This window comes from Pteropus alecto, unplaced genomic scaffold, assembly GCF_000325575.1.
Source record: "Pteropus alecto unplaced genomic scaffold, ASM32557v1 scaffold213, whole genome shotgun sequence".
In the NCBI taxonomy this organism is placed as follows: domain Eukaryota; kingdom Metazoa; phylum Chordata; class Mammalia; order Chiroptera; family Pteropodidae; genus Pteropus; species Pteropus alecto.
The window spans coordinates 583,944-599,443 of NW_006434829.1; the positions used below are offsets into that span (position 1 = coordinate 583,944).

Here is a 15,500-nt window from a genome sequence, read left to right on the forward strand (position 1 = left end):
GCCTGCCAGTTCACAGAGCTGACCCCTTTCTCTCTGCAATACGTTGTTTCTGTCTCACCTTGAACCTCAGAGTAGGAGCCTGCGTGTTTCCAACAGCCGCACCTGGCCTATCCTGGACCACTGGGTTGTCGTGTCTCACAGTCTGCCCTGTCAGCTGTGCGGCAATGGCAGACCCTCATTCCAGGTGGCGTGCAGCCCTCTGCCCACATACAGGGCCCCAACGCCGCCCATGGGGCACCCTGCACAGACTCCTGGCCATGACAGTGCCACCATCCCGCACACCAGGTTCAATCCAACCTGACTGCCCCATCCCCAACCTCCTCCCTATGTGGGCCCCTACCAAACCCCAATGCTTCTTAGAGACGGACGATAAAGACCACTCAGGCTGGTGAGAGGCCACAGCTTGCTACCCGTTTAAAATGAGCTACTTTTAGGAGAAGCAGGGAACCCAACCACAGGGCTGGCCTTCCTCTTCACAGCCCGGGGCCAGGTTCCCATGGGCAACTCGAACCTGGCCTAGGCTTCCCTGTTGGGCCAGGGCACCATCAACCAGGGTAAGGGACACGTCACCCAGACTCCACAGCCCAGGGGCCGATTCGCAACCAGCGAGGACACAGCTAGAGCTGGACGGTGAGCAGGAGGCAACACTGCACACCACGCACCTGCTGGGCTTCAGCCTGACAGCCGGCAGCCTGCCCGCAGGGGGCGGAGCAGAGGACAGCTCCTCAATGAGTCTCCGCGTCACCCTCTTCTTAAACAGCAGTTCCGCCTCGTGGCGAGTCATTTTATTTTCCAAACCAACAAGGTCAAATATAGAAAGATCGGTTTCCTAAGCAGAAAAAAAAAAGAAAAGAAAATTAGCTACGAGGCAGCAGAACAAGCGCTTAACCAACGATCGACCTACATTCCCAAACAGATGGACCAGGCCCCAAGCGGCCTGACCCTGACTCTGACCGCTCAGGCTCAGTGTGCCTCGGTTTCCCCATCTTTAAAACAAGAATGATGGCACCTGGTCACCCCAAGTGGCAGTGGGAATGGAGAAGACCCCACTCAGAGAAAGACCAGCCTCAGTGGAGGAACGAGAAGTGTGGACAGTTGGGGACGCTAGGCCCCATCCAGGGGAGCCTGGAGGAGGGGCCCTGGGGACAGACCCGGAGCACTGGTACAGGCAGGGGCGGACGTGTGGCATGTCACTCAGTCTAACAGCTGAGCCCAGGGGATGCCCACTCCTCGAGGAGGACGCACCGCCCAAGCTACCGGCTCGGGACCACCCCCTGAGCCACTCCACTGGGCTTCTCTCAGACTCAAGCAGTGAAAGTGCGGCCTCACCCACAGGGAGCGAGAATCAGAAGTGGGGAACGGTAGGCGTCAGCAGGGATGCGGACAAGACGCACACACTCGACACGCCCCAGCCCTCACCTGGGTAGGAATGAAAAGGGACACTGCTGCGAAAGACGGCCTGGCAGTTCAAAGGTCAAACCGAGCCTGACCTCAGGCCCAGACATGTGCTCGGGGGGCTGGACCTCCCCCCACAGAGCCCGGGCCTGGGCCCGCAGCAGCATTAGTCATAGCAGCTGACGAGTAAGAACGACCTACGTGTCTACCAAGTGACTAACTGACGAACACACGCAGTGGGCCGCCAACCAGCCTCCAGAGGAAGGCGACCGAGCTTGAGGACGGGGAGCTCTGGGAACGGTGTGCGAGTGAAGGACAGACACAGAGCCCACGCACCGCACGCTTCCACGTACGTGGACGGTGTGAGCCCAGAGCGCGGGGCACTGCCGACGGAGGGGCTGCTAGGACAGGCGGGGGAGTGACAGCTGCCGTGCACGGGGCGCCTTTGGTGAATGAATGCTCTCGGCAGGGGTGACGGCTGCACCCCCCTGTGAACGTGCAGATGCCATCAACTGCACCCTCTAGAGGATGCGCATCTGAACACAAAGCACAACATGGAGCGGCCACCTACGTACGACATGCCTCCCCTCTAGCGCCCTGAGGGCATCTGCCCGTTCGCCAGCACCGCTCAGGGCCCCACTGCGGTCCAACTCGCTGAAAGACACGTTCCTGTGTGAGCAGAGACCACAGGGGCAGGAGGAGCAGGCCGGCCGACTCCCGCACGGACAGCCGGCTCACCTTCTGGCCCGTCAGCCACCACAACCTTCCCCAGGCCACTCCTCACACCTCCCTCGTGGGGAGGAAGCTCAGACCACAGAATCCCTGGCCTGTCCCCACTCACCCAGAACACAAGTGGGTCGCAGGCCCTGGGCCTCTGAGCCGGCACCGGGGTGGGGGGTGCGGCAGGGAACTCAGTGGCCGGCACTCGCCCGGGACACCTCCTGCACCCTCAGGGGTGTCACTATAACCCTGGGCCTGGCTCTGTCCCACGCGCTGAACTGCGCGGTTTCCCACAGCCCCTGGGATGTGCAAGGCTGGGTGACGTGCCCCTTCGGGTCCATTCGGAAGCGGGTCCGTATCGAGGAGAAAGCATGTCACGGGGTCGCTTGCCTCCACCCAAAGTCAGGCCACAGTGGCCGATACCTGGCCCCACTTACCTTCCAAGAGTCCGCGTCGAGTGCCTTCAGGACGAGGGAGGCCAAGCGGTACCGCAGCGGCCCTGCCGCATACGACGACTCCGGGAGCCGCGGCTCCACCAGGCCGGGGTGGTTGCAGATGCGCTGCAGCCTCAGGAGGATGCCCAGCACGTCCACGAAGTGCCCGCTCTTCAGCGCCTCCTGGGTGCTGCGTGGGGGAGACACGAGCGTGAGTGTGCGTGCCAGGCAGCTGCCCCAGCACTCGGCTAACCCCCGAGACTCAGCGATCTGCGTTCTCCCCAGATAGAGCTGGACTAATCGTCATCACGTTCAGGTCCCAACTCCCTCTGTCACAGCCCTTGGACCATCACTGCCCGTACGACACAGGAGGAAGCCAGAGCGCCAGCAGGGAGGACGAGCACGTCTGGATGGCGGACGTGCGGGGTTCCGTCCCACCGCACTGGGCACACCAGGCCGCGGTGCCACCACACTGGGCTCAGGACGAGGACACCTGACCTAGGAAGAGGATGCGTGACATACAAGGGTGAATGCACAGAACAGGGTGTCCCTGTGCCCCCACGGCTGGGGTGCCGGACTGTTAGCCTGCATCCTATCAGCGGGGCTGACACACAAACCAGGTGCGCCCAGGCCTGTGCTGCACAAAGAGCAGGGCAGTGGCCCAGGTGCTCTGGAGTGTCACCCAGAGAGCAGAGGGCTCAACAGGCGAGGCAGGAAGAAGTGTGAAAACGGGGAGGGGCCGGGGGTCTGCGGGCTTGGGGGCAGAGGCGGGAGAACGAGGGGAAGAGGAACCATAAGCTGATGAAGGACAGACAGCTTTGCAGCCAAGCGGCTGCGCCGACGGGGCACCGTGGCTCAGGCAAAAGCCAGGGGGAGAACCAGGCCTGGGGAGGCCTCTGTGACAGCCCACGCTGCCTGCAGCGCTCAGGGACAGCTCCAGCTGCCACGGAGGCACAGTCCACTCGGAGCTCCACCATTGGGAGTTCTCGACATGATGGGACAGGCCGCAGCGTGAGGTGTAGACAAGGGAGAGGTGCTAAGCACACAGGCGGCTGTGCGGAGCATGGAGGACGACCAAAGACAGGCCGTGTGTGTGCGGGGGCTGGAGCGGGGACTGGACGTCTTCAGAAAGGAGACTACAGGGCCCGTGACTCAGCCTTCTGAGCCAATGTGTGTGTGGTGGAGGACTCATCACAGAAACCAGAAAGCGGGCTGGAGGACTCCAGACATGGAGGGCGGGGACAAGGGCACCTGAGAAGCGGGTAGGACCATGGTCACAGCAGAGGAAGGGGAGATGCTGACTGAGTGCACTGCGGAACCCACTCCAGGACCCAGGACCACGACGCCACCGGCAAGGAGGACGGCTTGACAGCAACCCAGAAGGTGTTTTCAGGGGCTACGTGGAGGGTCAGGCAAGGGCACATTCACCGTCTCCCCACTGCCCAGCAGGCTCCGGAAAAAAGAGGTGCCTGGACACCTGAGTATCTCTCCTGTGGCTCCATCAGACCAAACGCCACAGGACAGCCTAGGGTCCATTGTCCCCAGTGGATCCCAGATCATGGGCCTGGGCCACTGGCATTCTGAGTGTCCCGCACCTACCGAGCGGGATGATGTCATCACCCCTCAGTGCAGAGCAGCCCCATCTCCTGACAACCAACAAAGAGCGACAGCCCAGATATCTGAGTGTGGCTGGCTCTGTGCCAGGCGGTGCCAGGATGCCCAGGGCCTGTGCCCCCCGGCACTGGCGCTGACAGCTGCGTAAGCTACGGGTTTAGCCACTGAAACCTACTGTTCACGAGGTGACGTTGAGATTCACAGAAAAACTGCCTAACACACAGGCTTTACCAACACTGCACTTCCGCTCATGCATGCAGGGTTTCCCCAACGCTCAGGAGGCACGGGTGTCACTGCGAACGCTGTCAGGGCATGGGGTGTCATGGCAGCTGTTCTCGACTAAAGTGATAAACTGACTGCGCCATCAAGGCAGCGAGCGTGTCAAGAGCCGTCTGAGGAATCACGTCTCGGTGAGCGAGAACGCATACCTACGTCGTCCTAAAATGTGCGAAGCAGCCCTATTGCTTGGGCCTGGCCCTTCCTGCAAGCTCCCCGTGTGCAGGCGGTGCTCCGACATGTCTGCGTACACCACGACGGAACCTCGCCGCCCAGCGTCTCGTTTCACACGAGGAGACAGAGCGGAGGTTGTGCCCAGGCCACTGGGCTGGTCCTGGAGGGCTGCCATTCACTCCGCCTCCCTCTCGGACAGAGACCCGCACACCGCCTACGCCCCATGACTGGCACCGGCCACCTCAGGGCTATGCACCCAGCTGCCACGTTCCTTCCCACAAGGAGCAGAACGTGGAAGCCAGCGAGCCGTCAGTGTCACCCGACAAACGCGGGAGCGCATCTGTGATGTCAGTGGCCTTTCAGGCAGAGATCAAGTTGTGGTGAAGCTGGTGAGAGCTGTGTGACTTCCCAGCCTCCCGTGAGAAGACACAGAGCAGGTATGATCACTGAGCGCTTCGAAACTCAGTAAAATGAAGAGTGTGATGGACAGAGCCAGACGGGTCCCATGAGATCATCACGGAAGGGCTCCTGGGCCCTGAAATTGAGTCCATGTGCAGGAACCACACGCAGTCGCTCTGGGGCTCTGACGGTGCTGCCTGCGCCCCACATACTGCAGCCCCCCCTTACTCGTGGTTTTGGTTACCTGAGGCCGACCATAATCCAAAAGTATGACTGGAGAATTCGAGAAACACGATATGTAAGTTTCAAATTGTGTGCTGCTTCGAGGACCACGACAAAACCTCCCGCTGCCCCACGCTCGCTGTTGACGCCCCCTGCCTGTCAGTCACGGAGCAGCGGGCTCGGTTATCAGACCCACTGTCTTAATAGCTCTGTGCTTATGTTCAAGTCACCCTGTTTGCTCTTCGTAACAGCCCCAAAGAGCAAGAGCAGTGATGCTGGCAATTTGGACACGCCAAAGAGAGCCCACAAAGTCCTTCCTTTAGGAGAAAAGGTTAAAGTCCTCGAAAGAACAAGAACAATGACTATCTGCTGAGCTGCCAGTATCTACAGTGACAACGGGCTTCCATCTGTGACATCGTGGAAGAGCGCATAGGTTCAGTGTAGGAAGTAATAGTACACACAGAGCTCAAGCCTGTGTGGAGTCCCAGGCACCCGCTGGGAGTCCTGAAACGTCCCCCATGGGCTGAGACTGCTGTGTGCAGCCCTCCTGCTGGCCACAGTGGGCCTGAGGCCCGAAGCCCTGGGCCCTGTGTGTGGAACGACGCGCTGCTCGTCAGCCCCCGTCTCCCACACGAGCATAAACCGAAGCCCTGCGAGACAGGCGGCGAGGCCTGGGAGTGGGCACAGGGGGCCGGCCACGCCCGGGTTAGCCACACGGAAGCAGGAAGGGACCAGGGAGGGAACTGTTGCACGAGCCCAGAGAAGCAGATGCCCCCCACAAGTCCCCGCAGCCGAGGAGGGGGACACAAGGCACGGCGACCCCACTCACCCGGGCTGCAGGATGACGTCCTCGTACAGGGCTTTCTGCCGGTTGGAGAGGCGGCACTTCAACACGTGCTCGTACTTCTTCGTCAGCTGCTTTTCCACGTCTCTCTTGGTTCTCCTCAAGATAAACGGCTGCGTCACCTGACAGAGGAACACGACGCGCTGTTTCTCATCCATGGCGCCACACGCACAGGCGACCCGCTCCCACGCCCGCCCTCGCGGCCACACATACCCTGTGCAAGCGTATGACCACCTTGTGGTAGTAGTCTTGGTTCTCGTCGCTGGGGGCCTTCAGGGGCAAGTGCAGGTAGGGCCTGGAGATGCCGGGGACGAGGAAGTGCGCCATGGTCCACAGCTCCAAGAAAGTGTTGTGCAGCGGCGCATCGACCAGGAGCAGGCGCTGCTGGCTGTGCACAGAGGGACAGCGTCAGGGAGCCCAGACGCCGAGAGCGGGGGCAGAGCCGCCTGCTCTGAAGACACTTAATGGGACCACGACAATCCTGAGGGGTGGGCCTACCACACGCCCACAGGCTCGAAGCATGGCTGACATGAACACTCTCGTGTCCCCAGCACGACTGCTACGAGAGAAGGAGGGAACTCTGCAGCTCACAGAGAATTCCATGCACGCCTGCAGCCCCCCAGCCTTCTACACAGGCCCCCTCACGTCAACACAACGCAAGTCGTGCAGAGCGGCGTGTGGATCAGACCTCTGCAGGGTGAACACAGCTTCCCAGTGCCTCTCGGTCAGGCCCTTCACGCGCTGCATGTCGTCGATGACCAGGCACCGCCACCGCACACGACTGAAGGCCGCGTGGCCCCGGAAGAGCTGCTTATAGGACGTGATGCAGACGTGGAAGCTGTTGGGCTCGGTCCACCCCTGCCACACACAGAACAAGGCCTCAGCGTCTCCTCGCCCACAGATCACCCCGACCAACCTGCCCGCCACCCACAAGCACCCCACTCGTTCTCCTTGGCAACTTGCTTGTCACCGCACAGACACGGGCTGAGTACCCATTTCTGTCGCCTCTTCCTCCAGGAGCCACAGCACTTGTGTGGACAAACTAAGAGGCAGCTTTGGAGGTGCGAACAACTGTTTTTGGAAAACGGACAATCTATCGCAGAGCATTCGGAAGTGGGACTAGCTCTAACAGGCTACAACCTGAGCAAGGGAAAAACTCAGATGGCGGGAAACGTGAAAACCTACGCTGCAGCTGACTGCATTATGAGCTTTTTAAAAACAAATGAGTAACCAGAGACAGGAAAAACGACAGTGAAGGGTTATCTCAAGGTATCCCTTTTGTAAATGCTACTCAACACAGCGGTCTGACGATAAGCCAGCGTTTTACTTCGGCGAGCAACTGTGATCCCTGTATAACGCACTTTGACGTAGACTCTAGTACATGAAACCAATGGGTGGAAAAAAGAAAAACAGTCCAAATTTGTTCTAGAAGCTTACTGCGCATTACAGTATTCAAGCACATACAGGAAAGTAATTTACAGATTTTTAATTCAGAATGAGGAGGCACCAATTTCTCATTTACGCCTTCGAGAGCCCATGGGCCTAGAGTTTAAAGGGAGTGGGCTCTAGTTCTGGAAGGGAATCCCCTCCCTTCCTGGGCAGTGAACATGAGGCCGTCTGCACCTGTGGCCCCCTGCAGGTAGCAACAGGTATGTCAGTTGTAGCGGATGCTTTTAAGGGGTTACGAATCCAGGAACAACTTCAAGGCCTGGTACCTCACAGTAATTATGCTACTAAGCATGTCCGGACACTCTGAAATTTGTCTCCTGCAGACACACAGATGATTTTCTGTCTGGGTCTGTTTCATGTTTAAACCGAAGTACCTGTCTCTTCGCTTTGAGCTCTCTGGGGCTGCCAACGTATAAGAGGGTTTTGAGCCCAGGACACCAACGCTTCAACTCGAGCTCCCACTTGAGGACGCTGCAGCTTCTCACGACGACCAGGTGAGGGCCCCAGGTGCCTGTGAAGGGAAGAGATGCAGCATGCTCCTCTGCGGGTAAAATCGCTGTCCGGGCCCCGGCGCTGTCTCAGAGCAGCTCCAGAGATGTGTGTGGGGGCGCACAGGTGTCCTCGCCACCATGCAACCTGGAGTCGGAGGCTCATCCCACTCCCGTGCTCGGCAGCATTCCTCCAGAGTCCAGGCCAGACTCCCAGCAGGCAATCGGCGAAGACGACTGGACGTGTCGGTACCGAATGAGCACTTATTCAAAAACGGGCAAACCCCCTGAGAGTCTGTCCCATTACAAGGGACAGCACTCAGAAGCAAGCAGCAGAGTGGCCCGCAGCCCAAGGTCGCCCCAGCCCCTGTGGGCATGCTCACCGCCGGGCCCAACCTCTAGCCAGAACACACCCATCCCAGCCCAGCACGTGTGGTTTCCATCTCGTTCTGAAAAATAGGGTTTTTAAATTATTAGAGTAATACGTAACAAATGTCAACTCCTGTGCTAGCAATGGGGCATAAGCTGAGGGAGGAAACAGAAGCGACAGGCTTGGGAACTGCAAGGCACACCTCAGTGGTCATCCTGCCGAAAGACAAAGTATCACCACCACACTAAAGAGAACCACCCAGAAAGAAAATGAACGGGCCTGAGAACGCTGTGGCCACCTGGAGCAGGGGGTCTTGGGGAGATGGGGCTGTGGATGCAGAGGCTGAAGCGGCAGCACAAGGAAGGTGGCGGTGGGCCACAGCAGCACGATCCCAGTCACACTGGCTCATGCCAACGCAGAGGCAGCAGGAGGCTGTGCCGTCTGCTCTGCCACCCACATGCTGACAGGCAGCAAGACTCCGGAAGACACAAAGCCTCAGTCACTGTCTGCTGGGCCTCACGTGACGTCAGATTTCGAATAACAGTGAGTTACCCCATCTAGTCCTGACTGTGCGCGAGCCTTTGCTCATTCATATGGCCTGTTCCCTGGGGTCTTGGACCAGAGCCCAGAGCAAAGGAGCAGAGAAGACAGGCTCCTCCTCTGTCAGACAGATGCATGGCCTCCAGTTCGCCAGCAAACGCTTGCTGCCCTGAAAACAAGCCCTCACCTTCGTTACAAGCAAGGTGGGCAAAGAAAGCGATGATCTGCACTGTTTTCCCTAGGCCGGCGTCGTCTGCCAGTATGCCGTTGAGATTCTTCCGGTAGAGCTTGGCCAGCCAGTCGAGGCCAACCTTCTGGTACTCTCTGAGCGTGCCATGCAGCAGAGCCGGGGCGCTCACCTTCACCTGCAGCGACAGCCAGCCAGTGAGCACATCCCAGAATTACTACTTCTCCCTCTCCTCCCAAGTGCAACCAGCCACACGACGGGCCTACTGGAAAGCCATGAAAAAAAACTACCGACGACAGGAACAGAAAGGCCAGTATGTCCCCCCGCCCCCAAAACCTGTGCCCCAGGGCTAAGGAGTGTGTGGGGAAGCAGGAAGCATCCAGCCCTCTGGAAAAGTGCAGCGCCTCACCGTGGTGCTGATCCGCGCGCTGCCCTTGGGCAGCACGGCTTCGGCCATGGCAGTCACCTCCGCGATGTCCCTTGTGTGAGGTCTCCCGACACTCACTCTCTCTGCAGCTTTGAACTGGTCCATGACGAATAGCGAATCTATGACAACCACGTCCTTCCGACTCTCCTGGTCCCCTGGGCTGTCTTCCACATCTGTGAACAGTGGGAAAATGGGGTTCACGGCTGCTGTTTTATGAGCTGATGTAACAAAAAAAAAAAAAAAGACAAAATCCAAATACTTAAAATACAACAGAATTGAGCATTTTGTTTTGTATCACTTTATACACCTAATGATGCTATTCAGATAAACGGGCAGAAACTTATTAAACTATCAAATCTGAATTCCTCAGGCAAAAGTGGGAAACGCTGTGTAACAACCAGAAGCTAGTCTCATCAGCAGATTTATGGGCACCTAAAGGTTTAGTGACCGCCCCTCCATCACCAGGAAAGGGCGACTCAGAAGCATCTCCAGGAACAGGCAAGCACGCCCCTCCCCAGGCCCCACAGCTCGGCCTTGCCTCGGCCCGCTCACAGGCACCAGGGCCAGCGGTCAGGACAGCCAGACAAAAGCAAGGAAAGGCAGCGGGCCGTGCTGGGTGTGGTCTGTGTGTCTGAAATGTCTAATAAATGTAAAATTAACTCCTTAAAACTGGTGTGTTAAACACACACTCCACAGTCTCACTAAGTGTGGTAAAACTCTAGCTCCTAAAACGATGCTCTTTTATAAATGTGGAGAAAATCAACAGTTCACAACTTGATCGAGTGCTCTGATAAATGTGCTGTTTATAAGTAAAAAGAGCACAGAATTTAACAGAATTCTATTCGCTATAAAACTGCATATTAAACACGCTTCCGACTCTTCCTTTCACTGCGCTGAAAGAAAACGACGGCGATGTCTGGACCCTGCGCAGGAGCCCGGTCTCTACGGGGCCTGTGTTTAGCTGAAGCCCCCGAAGAGGCTGAAACAGACCTTCTTCCTCACTCGTCTCCTCGCCGTCAGGTTGAGGTTGGGGCCACTGGAAATTCGGCAGAAAGGCGCCTTCGTACAACTTCATCAAATCAATTAAGGGCAATTCGGCTGGAAAAGGTTGCGGGAGAGAAGCGGTTACTTCACACGGACAGTGGCAGGGGTTGGGAAGAAACACAGCCAGGAGGCCCACAGCAGTGGAGACGGCCTTTTCACACACGTTCCTTTTCCTGGCTTTAACAAGTCCTCGAGAAAAGCTTTATTTTCTAAAAGCACATTTATCTTTCCGAAAAACTAGTAATTAATTGCTCATTAGTGATAAAACATCTAAAATATTTTCTTTACAAAGCTGAAAATCTTTGAAATAAGACTGAATTTTTCTTCATAAAAGAAATGTTTCTGAAATAATTTAATAAGTGTAAAGAAAAATCTATCGACTGATAAAAACAAAAGATACCATCGATGGAAAATGGTAGCTATGATACATAACAATACAAAAAGTCAAAACAAAACAAAAAGGAGGTCTGAAAAGTAGGACAAGAGACTGCTACACTTTCTCATAAGGAATTGGCCCTAACCGATGGGACGCCACCAGAGTGAAGCCAATCACGGCGACAGCGAGCACGGAGCTGTTCCACACATGCTGTAAAAGGGTTCACGAACCCGTCGCGAGCATCTGGAAATCAGACAGCACACCCTTCATCCCCAATCCAATCAGCAACCGCCTCCGAAACCGCGGCACTGGCGAGGAGAGTGACCCGATTTTGCAGACCCTTGGTCAGGGGGTGGGGGTGGGGGAGCTGCCAGATGTCACACCCGCCCTCTCAGCCCGCTCCTGTGAGTGTCTGGGGTGATCAGAAACTTGGACCAGAACAATGTTCATACAAGTGCAACGTGCCCCATAGGTGACGGAGAAGGATGACCTCGGCGGACCTTTTCTGCACACACATTATGTGTCATCAAGGTCCGTGGTCACGGCAACAGCTGCCACGGGCACGTGCCCAAGAACGACGGTGCTGGGGGTGCAGCGTGTGCAGTGAGGACCAGTAAAAGCCCAGTGGCTTCGATGCGCGTGACTGCCTATGGTCCCCACCCTGGCTGGAAGCTGGAGACCCTAGGTGGTAGCATACATTTGTGGGTATCAAAATCAGGGTCTTTCAGATTTTCTGTATGTCTGAATGTTTCTGTAACAAAAGGCTAATAGGAAACGTCAAACACATCAGATAACAGCTAAGTAGGAAAAAACAGAAAGAACAACTGAGAAATGGCTGCCATGAAATAATTCGGTAAGGTGTCTTGGGACAAACTCAACACGCAGACATCAAGAGCCTTCACATGTACAAACTAGTTAGAAGACACGGTGCGAGAAAAGATTCCATTTAGATAAAAACCTAGAGACTTAGAATTAAACTTTTTAGGAAGAAGCGAAGCATGAAGAGGTCCCAGCAGGGCACGAGGTGCCTGAATGAGAGGCCTGGCCGCGGACAGGGAAGCTCAGCATCACCAGCCCCATGCTGGCCAGCGCTGACCCAGGACGGCCAGACACTGTGCATGACAGGAAGTGGCTGGCAGGGCTCAGCTATAAGAGATGCTGCATGCTCACGGACTGCTTGTTTCAGGGAGACCAGCCACCAATGTCACAAGGACACTCTGCCCCATGCAAGGAACTGGGCTCGCCAGCCAGAGCCAGCAAGCCTGGCAGCAGGGGTCGAGCCGCATGGAGGGAAGCGAGCCCTCTGAGGGGACCCAGTCGGAACCCGGCCGGGCTGCTCCTGACTCCAGGCCTGCAGGACGCGGTGTGCACACCGAAGCAATGAGTCACCACAATCGACAAGCTGCAATGCTCGCTGGACTCAGAAAGCACTGCAGCAGAGCACGAAGAAAGTGCAACCGACAGCTGAGCGGAGAGAAAACAACGCTGGATCTGAGCCACGGGGCCAGGACTCGCAGCACGATGTACTCCCTTTCCAGTGACAACGTCCCTTCTAAGTCAAGGACAAGCCAAAAGCGTCTACCACCAGTACCCTCTGGTTCACATTTTATGGCAGAAAAATAACAAAAGGACCAGGATTACAAGAGAAAAAGCGTCAATCTTTAGAGCTGAAGAGCTGTTACAGAATTAACGTGACAGCTCAGCAAAGTTGCTGGACATAAGATCAATAAACAAACGTGAACGGCATTTCTGTGTACCAGCAACAAATGAAGAATATAATTTTTAAGAACATACGATTTACGACAACCTCAAAAATAAAATGCGCCCAGAAATAAATCTAATTAGAAATACACAATCATAATCTTTTACTACAAACCAGTCAGGACCCACGTAAGGGAGAGGTGTACCTCGATCAGAGACTGGAAAAGTTCAAATTCGTAACTATGCCACTCTCACCAAATACCCATGAATTCAACTAAATCTGAATGAAAATTCCCGACTGGTTTTTCTGTGAAACTTGACTGCTCTGAGGTGTATCTGAGACCATACAGTCGAGACCCTCCTTAAACAGACCTGGTGGGGAGGCCCGCCCACGCACGTCTCAAGAACGGCGCCAGCGCCGGCGTCGTGAGGGAGAGGCGGTACCGGCCCACGTTGATCAGGAACACAATAAAGGTGGCAGGAGGGGCCCAGCACGTCAGGACACCTGCCATGGGAGCCGCCACTCAGTGCCGGAGGGAAGGTGGGCCTGTCCCACGGTGCTGGGATGGTCATCCATGTGGGGAAGGGATGGACGAAAGCAATTTTCAGTGGGTTAAAGAAAGGATGAGAATAAAATCAAAAAGCTTTAAGGAAGACAGAATACATCCTTAAAACCTTGAGGTGAAAGAGGTTTTCTACGAACAAGGCTGACAAATTCAACTACGTTAAAATAAAAGCACAAATGGTACCACGAAGAGAACGCGAACAGGTAAAAGTCACTGCAAAACAACTGACGAAGAACGTGGGACCAGAACGCACAAGGAACATGCACGGGTCGGCTGGGGAAGGAAAGGCAGCACGCAATGGGCAAGGACCTCTGGGCCATCACAGAGGCGCCTCCCTCACGCCGGACGGGCAGAAACGCTGAGCTGGACACCAACGGCCCAGGCGACGTGAAGCTCGGCACCACCACTCCACCCGAGCTCTGGCACGCATCAGCAAGCTGGCCAGGCCAGCGCACTCCCCCAGCCCAGGTCCTATGCGTGGGCCCACGAGCAGCCCAGCAGACCTCTGCGACAGGCACGTGTGGGGTACTATGCAGCAGTGAGGCTGAGTTGAGTTCACACGACGTGTGACAACGGGCAAAACACAGGAACAGAGCTGAGTGCACCCCCAGCTCTGTGTGACTCCGACCGTGTGAGAACCCGACGCACGTGAGGGAAACAGTGTGTTCAGGGACACGTGGAGGTGCTGGGGACAGAGCTGCTCAAGTGACTGATGCAAGACCAGGGTGCTGTCACGCTGGGACAGGCACCCAGCGTCCCTTGTGCTGGGGAGCAAGGCCAACCGCACTGCACACGGGGTGCTGGGTCGGCTCCCACCTTCTACGTATTTTCGGTTGCATCTCTTGTACTCGCTGCGTGTTTAACGAGGCGGCGAGGTGCTCCGGCCTACCTTCCTTAGCCAAGTTAGACAGCTCTGTTTGGTGGTCCACGAGCCCTTCGTTCGCTTCTTCCTCTTCGATTGTCTCTTCCTCATCTTCCACTGAAATGGTGGCCATCGAGTGTCAGTAAGACAGACGTCACTTCATCTCCTTTCTGATTACCCATCACCCGCCACACAGCTTCAAAACCGCGTGCGTGACTATTAAAGAAGCTAGATCCAAACCTTTCAACTCAGGTTAAATCTGGAAATGACCATTTACTGAGTGAGCAGAAAACTGGGGATGCCCTCTCCTGTCCACCTCAAGGTGGAAAACACAGCCTGGTCTTTCATTACATGATGAACCTGCTCAGACCAGAACAGGCTGCAAGGTGAAACTTCCTGTCTGCCTGCTACGCCCCGCTGCAGAGCGACCTGCATGCTGTCCGGGGTCCCTGCGAACGTGGCATTGCCCATTTCACGTGCCCAGCTCACCACTCTGACTTGAAGCGGTCTGGTGCTGCACTCACACCTGCCTCCACGGAGACCTGCTCCTGCGCAGCAGAGCCGGCCAGCGCCCCACAAAGCAGCCCACCTATGGCCGTGTCTCCGCTGAGCACAAGCCCTCGCCATCCGGGGCCTGGCCAGGTACGCTGGCCTTCACTTGGCCTGGCCCAGCCTGCCGCCAGCTCCTCCCATCCCCCACAAGCAATGAGCAGATGCACACTCAGTCCTGTGCTCTCGCTGTGCCACGGGCCAGCACCCACCACCCGCCAAGGCACCTGGCCCGCCATGGGGCTCCTCCTCATGGCTGTACTTGACATGGGCACCCCTTTCCTGAGTTCAGAGTCCTGCAGAGGGGACAGCAAAGGGCACCAAAGACAGACCTTCGTCGTCAGTGAGAGATGTGCTTGCTTTCCGTTTTCTTCCCGGCATTCCCAAATCCTGAAACGACAAAAATGCAAATCCACGATCTGAAAGCTCAAAACAGAGACCGAGGCACAGACATCTGCTTAATGTGCACTTCAGGGGTCGGAGAGAGCCTGTGACAAGTGTGCCGCCATCACGCCTCTGGTCACAGGAAGGGCCTGGGCGGTGGAGTAAGAGCAAGTCCACACTGCGCTCAGCTGCGCCTCCCCAAACTGAGTTAACACCCCCGAGCCCGACGCTCTGAAGAGCCAGTGTCCTCCCCGAGCAGACGGACTTTGCGATGAAAGGGAGCGATGCTGGACCCGCGAGTGTCTCCAGACCAAACGAGGGCTCCACTGGACACACGGTGTGACCTGCGCTCCCCCGTACCCCCAGGTTGTGGCGCACCCTGAACCTACCAGAAGCCGTTCTGGGATGGCCTCCCGTCCCTTCGGTCTCAGCTCTTTTCCTAGGGAGACAGATAATATGGCCCCTGCTCACCATCGGGT

The 15,500-nt window shown here is 56.6% G+C and overlaps 1 protein-coding gene across 1 annotated transcript in view; it reads right to left on the reverse strand.

Annotated features, from left to right (window-relative positions):
* Positions 1–15,500, reverse strand: part of EP400 (E1A binding protein p400) — a 76,354-nt gene that overhangs the window by 42,695 nt on the left and 18,159 nt on the right. Inside the window, 12 exon segments of the mRNA XM_025045491.1 lie at positions 663–829; positions 2,553–2,739; positions 6,064–6,200; positions 6,292–6,466; positions 6,767–6,936; positions 7,902–8,038; positions 9,113–9,290; positions 9,522–9,712; positions 10,530–10,637; positions 14,116–14,205; positions 14,970–15,027; positions 15,411–15,460. Coding sequence (XP_024901259.1) covers positions 663–829; positions 2,553–2,739; positions 6,064–6,200; positions 6,292–6,466; positions 6,767–6,936; positions 7,902–8,038; positions 9,113–9,290; positions 9,522–9,712; positions 10,530–10,637; positions 14,116–14,205; positions 14,970–15,027; positions 15,411–15,460 — 1,648 coding nt within the window.